The 20,257-nt window shown below is 37.6% G+C and overlaps 1 protein-coding gene across 11 annotated transcripts in view; it reads right to left on the reverse strand.

Moving 5' to 3' along the window:
* Positions 1-20,257, reverse strand: part of NEBL (nebulette) — a 270,611-nt gene that overhangs the window by 78,110 nt on the left and 172,244 nt on the right. For 3 of the 11 annotated variants that reach the window (XM_075746329.1, XM_075746330.1, XM_075746331.1), the window contains 6 exons: positions 19,326-19,422; positions 18,512-18,556; positions 18,344-18,415; positions 11,743-11,847; positions 9,436-9,546; positions 2,288-2,398 (listed from right to left, as the gene is read on the reverse strand). The exons of 2 other annotated variants lie outside the window; for them this stretch is intronic. In XM_075746329.1, coding sequence (XP_075602444.1) covers positions 2,288-2,398; positions 9,436-9,546; positions 11,743-11,847; positions 18,344-18,382 — 366 coding nt within the window. In that variant the 5' untranslated portion in view covers positions 18,383-18,415; positions 18,512-18,556; positions 19,326-19,422. Of the gene's footprint in view, positions 1-2,287; positions 2,399-9,435; positions 9,547-11,742; positions 11,848-18,343; positions 18,416-18,511; positions 18,720-19,325; positions 19,423-20,257 lie in introns of those variants that run through there. 6 more of the 11 variants (XM_075746337.1, XM_075746334.1, XM_075746332.1 and 3 more) reach the window with 5 other exon arrangements.

A 20,257-nucleotide genomic window follows, 5' to 3' on the forward strand; every position in this document is an offset into this window, starting at 1 on the left:
ACTTCCAAAGCTGTGATTCTACAAATAGCCTGAAATAGTTCAGAAAGACAAATGCTCCACATTTGGGATGCTCGCTATTCCACGCTCTGACTCAAAGATGAAAACTCACGCGGCTCTAAATTAAACCTGTACTTACAAACCAAGAAATCTGCAGCTATTCACCATGGTGCCCAAACAATTACCCGCAGGAGCTGTGTAACTCGGCTGAACAATAACTGGACTTACATAACTTGTTCCTTTATGTCTCATAAAGATATATCCACGTTGCACTGCAGCTCCTCACGAGCAACCAGAAAGAATCTGTTCTTAAACAGATGAAACTAACTGGTTAGAGTTTTATGTTGGATGCAGAGGGTTGGTTTGATTTTTTTTGAAGTTTGCTCAGGCTGAAAATAATTTCCTTCATATTTTTTCATTATTTTTAACATGCTGTTAAAAGTTCTCATTTATCAAAACATCCTTCCCTCCTATGTTTGCCTTCATTTCCTTTTTTTTTTTTTTTTTTTTTTTGCTTGCTTGCTTTAAGGGTGAAAGAAGATGAAACAACTGAATTTCGTTTACTCTCACATCTGTACCCTGCTCTGCTTAATTCTGTTAGCAGGTGATGTACAGCTGTAGAATGGGAATGGGTTTTGAACTAGCATACTAATCCTCAGACCATGATGAATTTGATTCAAAAACTTGTCTCATATTCCTCCTGGTCCCACCACCTTCTCTGAGAGGGATTCCCATCTCTCTTCCCAACATTATTTCCTCCCCTAGTAGTCCGCCATCTTATGGGGAGAGAAGTTCATGTTCCCAGCTCCTACACTCTGTCAACCTGACATCCTGATGCTTCCAACAGCAGAGATGGCCGGAGTTTGACAGGAAGAGGGAATTCTGTAATCAAGGCAGGTTGCAAATTACCACCGGGAGTTCCAATGCAGGTATTTCCCAGAAGAAGAAAAAGTTATTCTTCAAACATAATGCTTCCCTGAAGTTTTCCAGCAGCCTTTTAATCAGCGGCCAGCTGTCAAGATTCTGCACACACGGACATACATCTAACATTGACATTTAGCTTTCAGCCTCCATAACCTAAGAGTGTTTGTTACGCTGTCCGTAGGGAAGATGGGGTAAATTTAAGTTAATTCACAATGTACACCCAAGCTTCATTTTCTGTATTGTTAGCAGCAAACAAATATCCTGTTTTTCTGAGAAATGAGAGTTATAAAATCACACACCTACCTGACTTGACCTGCTTACCTAAGAAGAATGGAAATGGATCATAACTTTAAAGGTATTTACATGTCAGCTGTTCTTACTGGTTTTGTGTAACCTTTAAAATGACTTCACTATTTTAGCCAATCTTCTCCTAAAATGTAATTTTCTCATAAGTAAGCTTTTACAAAACATAAGACATTTTTCTTCAAACTTGTGTTTGCATAATTCAAGACACTAATCTTGGTAGCACTTCCACCCCTAGCAATGGTGCATCGAGCTAGTATAAGCTAGCTCAACCATGAAATCAAACCTGACTTGAAACTAATAAAAAATGTAAATACTATTATTAGGCTTTTTATATTGTGAAACCCTAAAGAACCTCAAGTTAACAAGCAGCTGTAAAAAAAAAACAAAAAAAACCAAAACAAAACCTCTAAAAATATTACTAAATCCTCTAATTTATTTGGCAATTATTTAAGTAAAACTATAAGAACAAATACTTTGGTCAATAGCATACTACTGCCAGACACCAAATTGAACTCTGTAGCTCAGATTCTGTAAGTCATACATTGTTCTCTGGATCTCATTTGATATGTACTTATGAGATGGGAACAAAGTTGTTCATGTGCATAAAAGTGTGCAAGAGCAAGGCAGAAACAGCCCCTTCTCTCCTCTAAACAGAGCCCTTACAGAAGTACCCAAATGTTGACAGTGTAAGACACTGAAACCATGCTGGTGTTCACGCAAACAAAGAGCTTTATACATTTTTAAAATACAAGTAGGTACACGTGAATTCAGAGAACCTGTCTTTGTTATTTTATTTCAGACTGATAGCACTTAGTAACAATTACTACTAATAAGCAATAACCACCGCTTTCCATTGCAGTTTAGAATAAAAGTCACATACTATTACTCATAGCATATTTTAAACACACATCGTGTCCCAAATTACTTCAGAGCAAATAATGCAAAAAACCCACCAACTAATGAAATATGAGAATATTCCATGCCCCATTCACTTCAGTTAGCTATAATAGATGTATCTACCCAAAACAAGTGAACTAATTTCAGCTGGGAGAGTACTTACATTACTCTGGTATTTATTGACTTCCATGGCATGCTTAATATCTGGAGGCTCCTTCATATGTGCATAATCTGAAGTTCCTTTCTCAGCATCATGTTTTTGTTTATAAAGAACCTGAAAAGAGCAACATTATATTTCTGTGACCTGGGCAGAACAGGCATAATAACACGAGCTGCGTTAAACCTAGTGTGGTAGTGTGGCTGTATTCAGGAAGAAATGTAATAAATAATTAAGCTCCTTAATGGAACCAGAACCCTGAAATGAGAGCAGCTTCTACCCAAAACAGAGACCTATGAGGCACAGTCAGCAGAGAGATTTCTCTGAGGCTGTTATTGCAGCAGATATATGAGTAGACGGGAGGAAGAAAAAGAAATATACAGAAACAGAAAATTAACCTTAACAAGGTCAGAAGACAGCCCAGGGAAAAGCATAAGGGAAAGCTTTTTTTGCTCAAAACACACTTGAATCTATCAGCTAACTAAAAATTTCCTCAGGTTTCTTTTTTTTTTTTCCTGGAAACAGGAAATAAATAAACAGGTTTACATGAAATACTCATAGCCCAAACATCTATTTCTTCCATTGTTAGGAAATTACTAACATAACACACATTTTGACTAGCCCCCAGGTTCACAAAGAAAAATAATATTTACGTTCAATTGTCATCATGGTGAAGGAAAATGGAATTGGATTGTGAGTTTATAAACAAATTTATTTCTATAATAGAAACTGAGCTCAATGTTGGGCATTCATCCAGCTTTCACTGTACTGTGTTATGCTTACATATACACACACTCACATACTAGAACTGCTTGAAAAGCTGATCTTGCACTTACTTATCCTTGTCAGAAGCTTTTAGGCTTACATTAAGAAAATTCACCAGGTTTTGATGCCTGAAGAAGCAGAAAGCATCAAGTAAATTCATTTTCTAATAGCTCTCAGGAGCAAGCATTAAAATAATCCCCAAGAAAACAGCAAATACTAAATAAGATTGAAAGCTGACCAGGAGGAGAAGGATTTGACACTAAAACCCTCGATAGCAATAAAAGAATACTGTGAAAGTTTTGAGATGGGAACTCTTGACTATGGTGATTTGGACTCTTAGGACACGATACTAGAACTGTGAGAAAATGTTGTATCTGTTTGTGTTTAAGGCAGCAAGATTGCATCTGAGTCACAGACCAGGGTCCTCAAGGAAATATGTTAGTATCTGCCCTGGCTATCTCAGATTACAAAATGATATATAGGCTGAGAGATTAAGACAAAAAGGGTGGCGGTTTTTTTGCACTGCTACTATATGAATGAAAGTATCAAATTAGGAAACTTAAAATGTGCCATCTCCTTGTACAGTATAAATCCAATGTGATCAGGCCTCTGGGGAAACAAACTCAACTTAAACTGAAACAAAAATATCTGTAACCTCCCTATACTGATTACATCTTGCAACTGGCAAAGCAAATAATCTTTAACAAGACTAAAGCATGACTAACAAATGATCCCCTGCAAAAGTGTAATTACTCTATAAACATATGCCACAAAAACTCTTTTGCTACTTCTCCTGCTTCATATTGTCACTTGTAAGATGTTCCCCACTTAATACCATTCTGAAAAGCAGACCTGTACAGTTACTTCCAAAAATCTACATTTTATTATATAGCCACTTTGCTGGTTCAGCATCTATATTTTTCTATTGGCAAATGGGCTGTGTAACAAAGACATCAAAAAACAAAAGCACATCAAGTCCCAACATGAGAAAACTAACAGAAATTACAATTGAGTGTCCACTATCTTGGGAAAAGATGACTGTTTCTTCAGCTTAATGTAGGAATATCTAACCTGCTATTTGCCAGCTGTGTTTTTCCTATCTTTTCACATCATTCTTATTAACTGATTTAAGTAACCTTGAAGCACTCATAGGCTAAGAGGAGTTCAATAGCTGCCTAGTTTAGTTTTGGACAGTTTAGTGCAGAACTATTCCCAGATCTGTAAATCAGTTCCAAGGAAGCATGAAAAAATGTTTATGAGGATTATTTCATCAATATTCCTAGAACTATTATTTTACATGTTAGCATGTGTACATTTCTTTCTCATTTCATGTTCATTTTCAAGTTTTAGCTAAACTGCATTTTCCTTTTCAAATCTACATATGAAACTACTCTACAGAGAGATCAAGCATTATAGGTCACTGATGTAACCTCTACTCTGTAGTGGCATCATTTATTAACTCCAGAAATACAAGGCAATTATTTAAGTGGGTATGGCTTCAGATTGAACTAATTTGTAAGTACTCATTTGTTATTTTTCTTATCTCTCTTGTACACCAGCGTGTCAATAGGAAGCTGCATTAAGGAAGGCCTTGTGCTCTTTTAACCTAACTCTGACTGACCCTCTGTTTCAGAACACTTTAAACACTATTACATTTTTATTTTTATATTTCCCTTTATAGTCTGTAAGCTGAGCTCTAAATTTAAAATCCACAATGTAGGATTTTGTAGGAGGAAATGTTCAAGAACACAGAAAACACCATTTGAGTCTCTAGATATAGAATTAGATTATTCAACATATTTGTGCAAAACAAAACTAGAGAAGTCCAGGAGACAAATACCTGCTACCATAAAAAGAGGAAATCTTGAATGTGAGATTTGATATTATAAAAACCCATGAAAAATTACAAAAAACAGTCTGATAATGTGCAATAAGGTTGTAAATTATGCAGTAAACCACAAAAATAGCTTTATCATAGTAAAAAAATACATATGAAAGTAAAAGGAGGATTCTGCACACAAGTAAGAAAAACTCTGAAACTTCCTCTAGAAGTTGAAAATAGTGCTTAAGATTCACTTGGCTCATCATCTTTAAAAACAAACAGAAAATACTGTTGAGCATTGACATATAGTTACTATTTGAGATATTGCCCTGTGCAAAGGAGAAAATTAAACTGCCTTCAGTTTGCTTTAGATTATTCCTTTCAGATAAGAAGAAAAACAGTGCAATCTCTTCTTATGGCAGAAATAAAGTGATGAAAAAAGTGATGAAATGCATACTTTTTTTCAGCATTGTTTCTCCTTCAAGCAATTTTAAATACCTTTATCATTGTTTGTGACACCTTATTAAAAAAAAAATGTTCTATGTAAGGAAGAACTCAGTATACTGCTTTTCAGACAAGAGAAAGACTTGGCACAAAGCTAGAAATGATCAGAAATTTTCCTTCAGAAATCTTTTCCACTGGAAAAATTGCCATTTTTCCAGGAAATGTCCATTTCCACTCAGGAAAATCAAAAAGAAGGCTCCCCGCCCAGACTGCTCTCATCAACTTTATTTTCTCAGTGCAGAGAACAGGGAAATTGATGAGAGCTTTGTGGGCTGGCAGGGAGGGTGAAGGTACGTGTTGGGGAGAGGGACTTCTGCTGTCTCTAGCTTACCCTGGGGACAGCTATGACAAAAGAGAGAGAGGGAGGAAAATCTGGTTGTTCACCTTCAGGAAAGCTAGTTAGAAGACGACAGTCAAATTTTCTCCATAGAGGGAAAAATGAAATTGTTAAAAGCCACCCAAGCATATGAGGCTATGAAACTTCTTTTTCATTCTCGTGAAGCATTTTTTTTTTCCATAAATGCTGTCATGATTTTTTGTCAAAATTTCAGATGGATGTCCTCTTCTATGGGTATTTATTTCCATCTTAGCATCAGTTCTGTATAAAATACAAAAGAGCAAATGTGGGCTTTATGCAAAAGCCAGCAGAGATGGTCTTGGTTTAGTCTTTCCTCTGCATCTTGAAGAGGGAACACAATCAATACGGGAGAAGGCTCCACAGGAGGAGAACCACAACCGTCAGAGTGTTGTACTCTCCGTTATGGCAAGATCCTGTCAGTGCTGCCATTGTACAGCGCGAACCCTGCAGAACAAAGTCCTGGCTCTGTGGAAGTCCGGACAATTGCCATACCAGAACACGCAAAGGGATAGATGGTGCTATGGCAGCCTGTTTGCCCCAAAAAGGACAGTGAAGGGCAGCTCTAAGTGGTGAATAATTTCTTGTGAGAAAAAGGAAATTTCCCCTAGTTGCCTCCAAGTTCCTAAATCATGCACGTGATCTGAAACAGTGTACAAAATTAATAAATTGGGCTAGCTCTAGGTAGGCTGAAAATGGAACTGCTTGGCAGCAGCAGGGCAGCAGCACCATTTCAGGATCAAACTTCAAATCATGGGAGAGACAATTGCCAAAGACACACTTGCGTACGGAGATCACCCGGCAGAGGCACCCCAGCCTCGGCAGTCCTGTGCCAGCAGACGGTAGCAGGAAGAGTCAGTGGTTCCCTTTCCTCCACATCGTGATCCTCTAGTCCCAACACACCTGCTTGGCAGATGAAGCTACAGATCCTGCCACGAAATGGCATCACAGAGCGAGGAAGCACTGCTTGATCAGCTACAAAAGCATTCAAGCCCAGCCTTGCATCCAAGAAGTATGAAAGGGGAGTCAAAGGTGCAAATTTATTCTAATGTGGATGGGGAGGAGGATATGTGCTCCTATTTTCTGCTCCTCAGGAAATTAGCACCTATTTAAAATCAGCTTACTATAATTGCAAAACAGACTGCAGTTCTGTGCTTGCAACAGCCTTTTTGCAGGAGAGTTGGCACAACGGCCAGACGGTGCTGCTCCCTCTCCTTCCTATGGCATACCCTTGGTCTCCTCTTGCTGAAGTGATGACCTGTAAATTCACAATCCCAGCTAGATAGATGCAGCAGAAATCCTCTCTGCCACATCCTGACCCAGCTGAAATCTGAAATCCTTGTATTAGCTACTTAGGTACCGCAGTGATAGGCACAATATGGATTAGATTTGGATACTGTAGAAAAGATTTTCCACTAGAAAATCCCCTAGGATCTCTCTCAAAGTAGCATTAAATTCAGGTCCACTGCAACAGTAACCACAAGTTGGAAAAATGTGTCAGCGTATCTTTAAGTTTTATGGTAGATTATGATTTATAATGCATCTATTCCTAAGGGGATGCTATGAATTTTACAGGAAAAGTTTCTGCTCAAATATAACTCATCCTATATGCATATTTGTTTCTCTATGACTGCTGGATGATTGAAGAAAATCTTTTAAAAAATCAAATTAAAATGTCAGTCTTTTCCTTAAAAGGGTTTTTTTGATGAATCAAATGGTTTCATTTTCAGTCTTGGTTATTTATCTTTTCTGCCACATCACCAATGTTAATTAACCTCATTTGCGTAAACTAATGTAGAATGTACTCATTTGGAATGAATCCAGGAGTAAATCTGTGGGAAACTAGTTAACTAATGTTTTATAAATCAAGCTAATGGTTTAAAAATGTTATACAAGTTTAATTCCCAATTTATTTCTACTGTAATTCTTCTAATCACTCACTTTACAATGAAATGTCACATTAACGTCATTTCAGCTACTGTGCTGCTTTAACTTGAGTGTATATATGTTCCATTTCAAACTATGAAAACTAGAATATACTTTATATTATTATATTTGCTTTATATAGCCTTGATTAACACATTATTTTAAATCAGAGCATTTCTCCACAAGCTGTACTGAGATTTCAGTGCTTTCTTTTGTTATGAATATTTTCCTTTCTTTGAAAAAAAATCACTGCATTAGAAGAATGCATATTGAGATACAATCAATAATATGGATGCAGGAGCATGTTCACTTCAGACTGACTGTATTAAACTATACATGGTTAATATCTTTAAGAGAGGAGAAAGGCAAAAAGAGAAAAATGTGGAAAAGTTTGGTGGACAGAAAGCCATGACTGTCTATCAGCTGTAATTTTCATGAGTAACAATGAAAATCTGTGACTGCGTTCATATTACACACACTTAACACAATTCGACTGAGATCAATGGAAGTGAAGGATCACCTGCTTACACTAAGGGTATTATATTTTTAAGCCCCTGGAGGCAACTGAACTTGAATTTACTATTTTACTGGTTGTTTGCATGTTCTACATTATGTTCAATATATTTGATTTCATATTTTGAATTCTATAAAATTTGTTGTGTGATAGTATGTAGAGCATCAGAAATCATAGAACCATAGAATGGTTTAGGTTGGAAGGGACCTTAAAGATCATCTAGTTCCAACCCCCCTGCCATGGGCAGGGACACCCTCCACTAGACCACGTTATCCAAAGCCCCATCCAACCTGGCCTTGAACACTGCCAGGGATGGGGCATCCACAACGTCTCTGGGCAACCTGTTCCAGTGCCTCACCACCCTCATAGTGGAGAATTTCTTTCTAATAACTAGCCTAAATCTACCCTCTTTTAGTTTAAAACCATTACCCCTCATCCTATCACAACTGGCCCTGCTAAAAAGTTTGTCCCCATCTTTCTTATAAGTTCCCTTTAAGTATTAGAAGGCTGCAATTAGGCCTTCCCAGAGCCTTCACTTCTCCAGGCTGAAAAAGCCCAACTCTCTCAGCCTGCCTTCATAGGAGAGGTGCTCCAGACCTCTAATCATCTTCATGGCACTCCTCTGGACTCGCTCCAACAGGCCCATGTCTTTCTTATGTTGGGGGACCTAGAGCTGGACACAGTACTCAAGGTGGGGTCTCATGAGAGTGGAGTAGAGGGGCAGAATCCCCTCCCTCGACTTGCTGGTCACACTTCTTTTGATGCAGCCCTGGATACGGTTGGCTTTCTGGGCTGCAAGTGCACACTGTCGGCTCATGTCGAGCTTATCGTCCATCAACACCCCCAAGTCCTTCTCCTCAGGGCTGCTCTCAATCCATTCTGCACCCAGCCTGTATTTGTGCAGAACCTTGCACTTGGCTTTGTTGAACTTCATGCAGTTCACACGGGCCCACCTCTCAAGCTTGTCAAGGTCCCGCTGGATGGCATCCCTTCCCTCCAGCCTATCAACTGCACCACACACATCATTGGATTGATGAATGTACTAACAGTTTTAAAATTTATATTTAATGAACATAACAAGTAAGACTGTCAATATCTTAAAAGTGAGTAGTTGAAGTTAAGAATTTAGGGTGACAAACTCGGGATGATAAACTCACCCAAATAAATCAAGCAGGCAATATAGTATCCGTTCAAATATCTTGTTCAAATTGGTCATATTCTGCCACACAATTAATCTAAAAATAATTTTTGTGATTCTAAAATTGTACCTTGCTCTGAAGTTGTGTTAATTCTTTTGCAAATACACTGTCAATTGTGGCTGGCATCTGCTGATAAAGAGAGTTGGAAAGTTCTTTCTTAGCAGCTCCTTTATACTTCACCTAGAGAGGAGAAAAAGGTGGCATATAATACAAAAAAATTAAGATACAGTAATCATAGTATCTATTTTTTCTATTAAGTAAAATGGTATGGACCATTAGAACTGGAAAAAATCTAATGCTGTCAGGAACTTTCAAGCAAAACCAGATCTTTAAATAATAACTTTAAAATACTTTAGGTGGATGTGTCTAATTCAGGAAGCAATGCAAAGTATCTCCTAATTAAATTCAATAATTTTGGGGAAGTATAAAATAAGGTAAGCAAGGCAGTTATTTTTCTATCCTTTTTAAATCATTTCCAAAACCCACAATTATCTTTTTTCTTTCCGTTTTCCCAAGTTTTGCACAACAGGAGCAATGAGAGGCCAACAACAAATATTTTACCAATTAAGAAATAGTAGCAATTAACTGTAACTGGAAAGGACAGGAACATTGAAGTTAGCATGTCTGCCATCATTTCTACTTAATTTTTACTTGTTACAGAGTAATTTTTAAATTACTTTTTATTATCCTGTACTTTCTACAGTGTTCAGTACTAGCAATTCCTCACAAAAGGGTTTTATGAGACAGGCCAGAATAATAGTTCAAAATCTGGGAGGCTTTTGCTTCAGATCTAAGTTTTTCAAAGTCATTAAACAATAATGTGAAGTATTGCTGTGAAAGTAATCATAAATATCAAAGATACCTTAAATGATACTGTCCAATGTCATTAATTTACTGTGCAATATACAGCTGTTCATTAGAGACTAGTTCCCCATATATTATATATATATATCTCAATAATTTGCTATAACATCTGTTGCTGGTTCCCAAAACAGAGGTCTCTCTTTCACTGCAGTAGACATGCTAAGAATTTCAGTGTTCAAGTTTTGCAAAAACAGGTTATGGGACACTAGAGGTCAGCAATTTACAAGATAAACCATCCATCACATCATCAGCTTCAGGTAACGCTGCAATAACCAGACAGAGTGCTCAAAAGTGTGATAACATAAAACATACAGGTTTTAAAACTTTGAAATATCTTTGTATCTCTAAATCTTTGACTAATACTTAGCAGCTTTTCTCTGGAATCACACAGATGGATTTGATAAATTCTCTATATTGTGCTTTTGCAGACTACAATAGTCTGTCTCTTAGAAAGCATAATTTCATCACATCTATGCCCCCTGGGACATGCCACTCTTTCTCAGAAAATATGAAGATAAATATAACAAAAATATTCATCAGATGCATTTATATTGAATGTAGCCACACAGCAAGCTGATGAATATCAGAAACAGACTATAGAATGTATATAATTGTATAACTCCAGATAGCCATATTGGGATGTTCTTTATCATAATCATAGAGGTAGCACAAAAAATGAGGCACCAAAAATTTACGTCCTCCAAGGGTCACAGTGAAAGAAAAATCACTCAGAACCAGCAGTTCCTTAACAAAAGCAACTCTCTGTCAGGGAAAACTCCTGTTGCTGTTCTCAACCGTGGAAAATAATCAGAGATGCAAGCCTACGACACCTTGTACCTGGGAGATGAAGAGCTGGCAGCAAACTCTGCTCTGGCATTTTGGAAGCTGCCATTCTTTCTTTGCCACTACAAGTAGGTGGAGGGGGGGGGGGGGGACGACGTGGAGGTGTGCGTACACATACGTATGTGTGTGTATGTACGTGCGTATACGAAGACCTAAAAACTCTGACATGGGTATGGCATATATATGCATTCAAGCGCTCCGGCGACCTGCAGATGGCATTGACCTGATGTCTGTCCCAGTCCCCTTGCAGAAGGAGGACAGGGGTGATAACATGGGAACAGTTTCCTCGTCTCCTTCTGTTTGGTATCAGGCAGTGAATTCTGCACAGCAGGGAAACTATGCATAGGTATCATTTGCAGAATAAGTCACAAGAAATCCTTTTACTATTCCTCAGCTGATCCATCCATATAATGAGATAGCTAGGACTGCCTCAGAACCATTAATAAAAAAATCTTGCAATCCCAAAATAAAAGTGTCGCTTAATTACGAATTATTATTACTCAGATATACAGTATACACTAATTATAGTGCTTTAAGTCACTTCAGCTTTAAACAGAATTGTTATTTGAAATAAGCCATCCTTCCCCTGCTAAAACCACCATATTAAATTGAGAGAGTTTTTAGGAAGAATAAGAAGCAAAGAGAACTCTTCAATCTTTTAGGTCTTACCTCAGAAATAAAATCACCGAGACTTTTCACATGTTTTAGCTGCAAGGCGTCAGGTACAAATATGCACTTGCCTTTAGATTTTTTAAACTCTTCTTTATAGTGTATCTACAAAGAGGAGGAAAAAAAAGTTTAATTTTCTTTAAAAAACAACAGAAAAATAAACAATGGATTACTACTCCTACTACACTACTATTACTACTTTATTTATGGATACTATGCTGGGTGGCTTGCAAATACCTCAGGCTGGATCAAATTAAACCATAAAGGGAAACGCTCAGTTCTCACACACAGTACCAGAACCTTTTAATAATAAAGATGAAAAAGACACAATTTTTCTCTACATCTACAGCACGTTTTCACCACTGTTGTAGATGTTCTAGTATCTGTAAAGAAAGGAGAATCAAATAATTGATCTCCTTGATCGTTGATCTCAAAATAGTTAAACTAACTTCTAACACAGACTTTGCAAGCACAGAACCTGTACGACATAATCAAGTGCCCCTTTATTAATCCAAGAGTTACATGAATAAATTCAGAAGGCCACTGCCAAATCATTGCCTACAAAATACCCCAGCAGTCATGACATGCAAGTAATAACAGAATTTCTTTATAAGCAAACAAATTTTAAGTTGAGTCATTTTTTAAATCACGTGTATGCACAAAGGAAACAATTTTTTAAGCAGAATACCACAACAAATTTGGGGGGGAAAAAAAAAGGTTGTTTTTTTTTTTTTTAAACAACCAACATTTTTCTTACCATGGGGCAAACAATAGGGACAGGTATAATAATCACATGACTGTTGATGAAGTCAGAGTTACTGTTTGTATTAGTGAGACTGCGAGAAGGGTAAAATCTATGGACATAGTGAATGTGTAGGGACCTTTATTATGTAAGTACTGTGTGAAGAAAGATGGTGAATTATGCTGAGATGGACTAAATAAGTTTTAAAGACAGGCACTTTACATGGATAGCCTTAAATGTTTTTAGTGACATTTCCTTCTTTGTACGTAGAATAGTTTAGTTCAATGCAAATTGAATTATTTAGAATCAAGCTTTCATGGTTATTATCTGCTACCATTCCTCTAACCTCATTTTCACATTCTGCACAACAGCAGCTTGCATTTATGCACTCTAGACTTGCTGACAAGCCCTGACAGAAGCAATATGATCTGCATCTCAGCATTACAGAAATATGCAGTCTTAATTTCCTCTTTCTCTGAATCCTTAATGGATATCACAAGTTCTAGTCTACATTCCTCTACAGGGACTTGGAAATTCATGAGAAAGATGGCAGCTTACGCAGAATCAGCTCCTGTACCTTCTGATGCAAACTTTTTGTCCACCGCAAAATGCATTAGATAATGCCAAATTCATCTCAAACTGATGACTACATAATCCTCACACAGGAAATAATTTTGGTTACTATTGAGCTCATCCACGTTTGGACTACTGAAGGAAATTACATCTCATTACCAAATCATATTGTCTGCCTTTGTGGATTGCAGTGTATTCTAAATAAAAACTGTTTGGAGAACAATAGGTGTAAAATTACTGTGTGTCATCATTTTACTCAGGGACCCACAAATTCAATGGTTCATGTAACCTGTGTGTGACACCGTACTCCTAGGTAATCACAGAGCAATACACAAAAAGGGCAGTTTTATGATAAAGATGAGCAGGCACTTACTGTTCAACCTGCATACGTGCATGCATGCACTTGCAAGTGTCTGTATGCATGTGCACATGAACAGCTTAAAAAAAAAGGCTTCGTAGGATTACGTTCACTCACAGTGATACAGCTGAGAAAGGACATGGGAAATCTACAGAGCTGGCTGTCTACTGGTTAGGTTTGATGGCGTTCCCAGTAGAAACTCCTGTAAAGCTGAGACTCTGGTAGAGGAGATGGGGCATCTTGCTGCTCACAACCAAGATAAATCACCCACAGATACCTGAGAGCTGACTGTAATTACATCCATTTTAATTACAGAGCAATAATTACATTAAAACAATCAAACATGAAAGCTTCCTAAGGTATCTCTTAATTGGGGTGGGATGACATGACACGACTAAAAGAAATAATCAAAGCTATTCTGCTGTAGAAGTCATGCTTTCAAAATAACCAAAAGCAGTAAAGGACTAATGCCACCTTCTTACTTCTTTATCATTCATGTTTATTATAGTAACCCATAGACGCCACAAAATTCACACAGGCTCAAATGAATAATTTAGAGAGGACATATAACAAAATGTGTGGCCACACTCTGATCTAACACTCCATATTCCTACTGAAGTGTCTGCATCACTTGGAATCAGAAAGATGGAAGATGAAATACAACAAGTATAATGAAGTTATGACATCTGCAATTAAAAAGTATCTTTATTGTAGATGACATAAGCAAGAGGCTTAAGAGCTTGGCTATGACTGAATATAGCCAATGGTTGGAAGGAATATGCAGAGAAGTTTATATTCTTCTTCAAAGTTTGGGGTTACAAATTCAAATGTCTAAAATACTGAATAGGAAATTTTGCCTGCGAGCGACTTACCCTTCACCACAAAATAGGCTGTTTAGGTTGAGTAGAGCTGGTAAGCCTTGCGAAAAAAACAGATAATAGGAAAAATTTGCAAATGATGGCCTGGAGCCACCACTGCTCTTTTGGTATACTTTTGAAGTCCAACAGCTCACTAAAGGCCTAATTTTCAATTGCTCTCTCCTGATCCCTTTCTTCTCCCTGACTCATCATAAAACTACCCTGACCAGCAGCACAGCTATCCTGTAAAAGTGGATTACAATTCCTAGACAACCACCAAATCAGTAAGCTCCAAATTGCATTTTTTTTCTTAAGGGTTCTTATATGGCAAGATCAACTTTATAAAACAAGGACATCCAATCTTTAGGCTGAAGTTTCCTGGCTCACCAAGAAAATTCATCTCGCCCATGGCCTGTTTCATCAGCCTTTTTCACAGGGGAAACACAGAAGCAAAGGCTCTGATGGTAACAGCTTAATCCAAGCATCCACCTTTCCTTTGTATTCAGGGGTACATATTAACCAACTTTAAAATTAATATACTCAAAAAACTGTTCTTAGTATCTTGACATCAGTGACATAACTATGTTGACAGTCATCACGCCAAGATCCATTACAGAACTGTCATCTCTCAAAGACCCATTTCAGCTTAGAAAAGCCACAAAAAAGTCTGAACCTTCTTATCTAGCTCTTGCTAGGCCAAAAGAGAATTTTTTTCCACTAAGGATTCCATTTTTTCCAACCCTACACTTCTTAATTTACAATCTCTCATAAGACTAAGAGCTGTATCAGACCACAGATCCATCTAATACAAAATCCTCTCTCTGTGGCCACAGAAACCTAGAGAAAAGCATGAGAACAGGGCATCATACAGTATCACTGCCTCACAGTAATTTACTAGTCTCCAGCAATTTGGACCTCAAAGTCCTCCTGCGTTAGAGGCTGTGACCAGTAATGGTGAGGCCAGAGGGACAGCTCCACCCTCAATTAGGTGGTCACAAGCCTATCGCTATCAGTGGAAGGGCACTCTGTTTCTGGCTCTAGGTCTCTTTGGCCTTTGCTTTATAACAAAGAGCCATGCTAAAGCAAAGTTGGACTCCGTACAAAGTTAAATGGCAAGTAGTGCTACTTTTTGCTATAGGGGAAAAGAAACACTGGTACCATACATTACCAAAATTCAGCAGAATCTTCAGAAGCAGAGTGTCTGCCTCTCAACCAAAAAGGATTATGATAGTTTGGTCAATGATAATTTTATTCATATAGCAATTCCTCTCTCTGCTTATAACAGTATTCACAACATCACACCACACAATCGAAACAAAGAAGAGATGAAAATATACCAAAATATAAGTAATGCAAGCAAACGGACAAGCTCAATTTCAATATGGAAGAGAAAAGACCTGGAAAGGAAGGTAATTCATATAAATCAAACACACATGACAGTTTTGAAAACATCTGTGGAATAAAATTGCGTAATGGAGAGAGATTAAATGAAATGGCTTTAGGGAGAAACAACCCAGGGGGTATCACAGCCACAGAACAAACATCTGCCAACCTCAAATGAAAATGGGGATTTCCTCAAGAACTGGAGCATATAAACACTTCACAACTTCCCCTGCGTACAGTTCAAGGCTGACAGTTACGCATGCACTAAAGGGCTGCCATCGTAACACTTTTTTTATAACCATATTGGCAAATTAAAGTCAGCCTACAAAGAATGCGGGGCAAGCGTAATGCAACCTCGGTATCTCAGTCATGAGCACTCCTGGTGCTGCGTTCTGATGGAGGACCCGTGCTGACAGCTCCGCTGGCAGAAAAGGACAATCACCCAGTCTCGTGACCAGCAAGGACACGGGCCGCTGTCCCAAGGTCATCTGAGGGCCAAACTGCAAGCCCCATAAAACCATTGTGCACATCAAATGTACAGATGCACATCAACAATACACCCACATGAACAGCAGTTTGTGCAAAGATTCATGTTAAAAAAGGATAAAGAATATATAAAAAGTTCCAAACGTTAATGAGTCAAAACTCAAAGGCAAGAATGCAAACTTCTTGCAGTTTATTGGGCTCTACAATGAAGTGTGCAGGGTGAGGAACTTACCCCCCAGCACAAAGGACTTCACTGTTCATAAGAAATTCCAATTACAGCAAAAATTCTGGGAAACAAAATTCACCTCCTATACATACACATATTCCATTCAGCCATTGAAGAAGCACCTACTGATTTCAGCAGAGGCTGAATAAGGCCCCAAAACTGGATGCCATTTTTAAACACAGAGTCTCCTCTTACAACTTAAATTGGTGTGGACCATTACATATTACTACTGCTTTGAACACATTAACGTAATGACATTTTGCCATTATGCTTTACATATCTCAAGGAAAATCTAACACACTTGCAGGCTAAACACATCACAAGTTTTCAGCAAAGGCCCACAGCCCTGAACCATTATAGGCTTCAGAAACCTAGTTTGACTTATTTATTCACCTTAGCTCCCAAGCCCCTGCAGAAAAATCAGAGAAAATATAGCCACTCCATTTATCAGATAATTAACAGCTACGGCAAACGTTTCTCCTAATGGGTACACAGCACAGTAATAATTCCTTTTCAATTAAAGAAAATATTTCTTCAGCATTTTTCAAGGAGTTTTTGCCTTTAAGAACAGCAAACATGTTTAGAAACAAGTTGCATGGAAACAATAAATGTATTTTGTGTCATATAAGTGCTCCAGGTTCATTTTCATTTTGGACTTTACATGAGTTAACAGGCACTTATTGTACCATATGCCATTCTTTTCCCAAAGAAAGCATGTTAATAACCATCAGTAAACATATTAATAATCTCTACTAGTTCCTAAAGTAGCTTGAGATTACAAGGGAGCCATCTTGGCAGCTTCTCTTAATGATTTGTCCAATTTTCATCACTCTTTCTGTGAAAATTAAAGTATTACCAGATGGTATATGGACAAAGAGGAAACTTCATCAAGTCACACTTTGAAGCCAGCACTGTAACACCTACAATCTCAGATACTGTTTTTCTGAGTTATCTATGCTTTGCTGATATTTAACCCCTAATTATTTATACCTCAAGTGTAGATTCTCAATGTTCTATTCTCATAAAATCAACATACTCATTCACCTTGAACAGTAACATCCCAAATCTAAATATCAGATTACAACACAACATGAGCTAGACGACATTTTTCGGTTTCTTTAGAACATTTGTTAAAGCAAGTCGCTCGCCTCACAGTAATGCCTCCTCTGCTGCCAGCTCATCCTCACAGGAGAAATATCGCTCTTAACTCCCGTTCACATGAAGGGACAAAGTTACTCTTCTGACACACTTTCCCAGAGGGACACAGAAATAAACTGCCACCAACGTAAATCTGATGCTGTTACACTGATGCAATAGGATCTACTCCAATTAAAAATGTCTTGGATCCGATCTATGATGTTTATATAATGTCTATATCTGATTGACAGTTTTAAAAATCTATAGTAACTAAGTCAAGAATTTGCTACCTAAATAATTTTTAAAGATATTCTAGCATTTCAGTGGATTCTTCCTGTACATGTAAGTCAATAATAGTATGCTAAGAGTTTCGAATATCTGTCACTACAGACCAACAGATAACACTCAAAATTCATCTGTTTTATTTTTATCCTCCCTCCTTACACCTATGTATACTGGCACCCAGTTCTGTTCTAACCAATCAAACTTCACAGGATTAGGCTGCAACTAGAAAAAATACTGCATTTTCCTGATGAAATCACTCCAGGTGTTCTGTTGGGAGACACCCTCTGCATCAGACCCATTTTTTGGAACAGTGTCCTTCCTAGGTCCTATGCTTCATACCGTCCAAGTGCTCTGAAAAGCTCACCCTTCTGCGGCTGATAATTTAAGGTACTAGAGTAGACTGTGCTTTTCTATTATTTTGTCTGCTTTTATATTTGAGCCTTGAATGGGTACAGGCTGCACTGCACATAGCTGAAAAAATACGTATTGTAAACGTAGACCCACTTGAAAAGAGAAAAGTAAATGTAAGGATACAAACAGTCACCGTCACTTACATCACTTATTATTTCACTGCATTTTCGGGCCAGTTCCATATTCCTGTCCTCAATAACAGGCTTGAGGAAGACCTGTAAGAAAAAGGTAATCATTCCATGTTTATTGTCCTAAAAGGGTAACAATAGAAGGAAATAAGTACTTTTGAAAGCTATGGGGGTTTAACTCACCTTTTCTTCTTCTTCCCCATCCTCATCTTCATCTTCCCTGAGATCCTGAATGACAGATACTCGCATTTTAATACTTTGCAGAAAACAACAGTGAAGACTCTGAAAAGGTTCAGCGCTGCAGGAAAGGGCTCAGACCCTACAGCGTGCCTGGAACCAATGCTTCATCTGTGTCCTCCACCGCACTTAACTCTACCAAGGCTCCTTCCTTATTTAGGCAGCACTTGACAGTCTTTATCTGAGCAATTCAGTGTGAGTGAACAGCAAGGCATTGCAGATGGCCTGCTTAGCTATCAGTCGCAGCAGCTCCTGCTTTCTTACAGATAAAATATAATTAAATGACCTATCCCAGTCAACTATTTTTAAAATGACTATGAACATAATTAATTCAGATACTGTGATGCTGTTAATTCATAACATAAATAATCTAGTAAAATTAACAGGCTTAAAAGGGGAGCATTGACTCTAAGGTTATGGGAAAACTTCTCAGTTCTAAGATTCAAGACACCATTGCCACCAAACCCAGTTATCACAAAACTTTATTTTGTTGGTTCAATAATAGAGCTTTTTAATTTAAAAAAAGCACACTATTCTTGTTTTCCAGTAGATGTAACTGCTAGTATACTCTTTAGGAAATATTCCTTTTCCAGAAAGCATATAAAATTCCTTAAATGCTTTGCATATTATGTCAGCTGAAGATTAAACCTGTGCATACATAGATATAAACACATCTCTATACTTACAAGTATACGTTTACACAAACATGAATGTTCCCTCACTATTAAAAACTGTCACGGTCTGTTGTTTCAAAACCAACCTTTTTCAGTATGAAGTCATTGACTCCAGCTGCAATGAAACAGAAAGATATCCTTATGGTGGTGCGTCACAGTGCCACAGGGTCACAGTGTTTATTTCTGTAAAACAAGTGAGGAGGTATTACAGGACCAGTTGGAGTAACCAGCATTTTAACATTATTTTTCTTTCCAAACCATAGCTTGTATACTTCTCATTTTACAGAGGTCATTATTTTGAACTTCATCTAGCAAAGTGATTCACCACTACACAGCTTTGCAATCAGGCAAAGATATAAGGAATGTGTACTCTTAAAAAACCTCTTCAAAGAATTTTAAGTACTTGTGCCCAAACACAATGTCCTTCAAGCCTATTTAAAAACACACATTTCCTTAGAAAAAGAAACACTTCAAAGAGGAAAAATACAGCATTTGACTTCATTAAAGTCTGAAAATTTGAAAAAAAAAAAATTAGGATAAAAGGCACAAACTGCTTTCAGTCTAAAATAATCAAGAGACACAGAATTCTTTACACGTTAATAGCACAGAAAGCTTCAAGCTTTTCCATTCTGCTATTTCAGATATGAGCTCCTAAAGTTCAGATTTGGGTTGGCATTGCTGAAGTTCAGATAGAAACCTAGAAGTCTGGTTTGTATAGGTGAGGATTACCTGTAATTTATGCTGACTACTCTCGGAGCTCAGGATGTTTCATCCTTGTGAAAACAAATGGTTTAGTCTTATAAGATGGGTATTCACAGTTAACAGGCCATATCTGAAGACTATGGCCACAGCAAATATATTCCTAAACAACAGACTTGGGCATGATTTCAAGGATCACATGTAAAGGAGACAGAGGACCTACAAAAGTAGCAGACAGAAATGCAGCACCAAGGCTTCATTTTGGGATTTTTGTGATAATATTGCAAATACTATATTCTTCCAGCACAGTTAATTTCCT

The sequence above is a fragment of the Balearica regulorum genome, chromosome 2 (genome assembly GCF_011004875.1).
Source record: "Balearica regulorum gibbericeps isolate bBalReg1 chromosome 2, bBalReg1.pri, whole genome shotgun sequence".
Taxonomy (NCBI): domain Eukaryota; kingdom Metazoa; phylum Chordata; class Aves; order Gruiformes; family Gruidae; genus Balearica; species Balearica regulorum.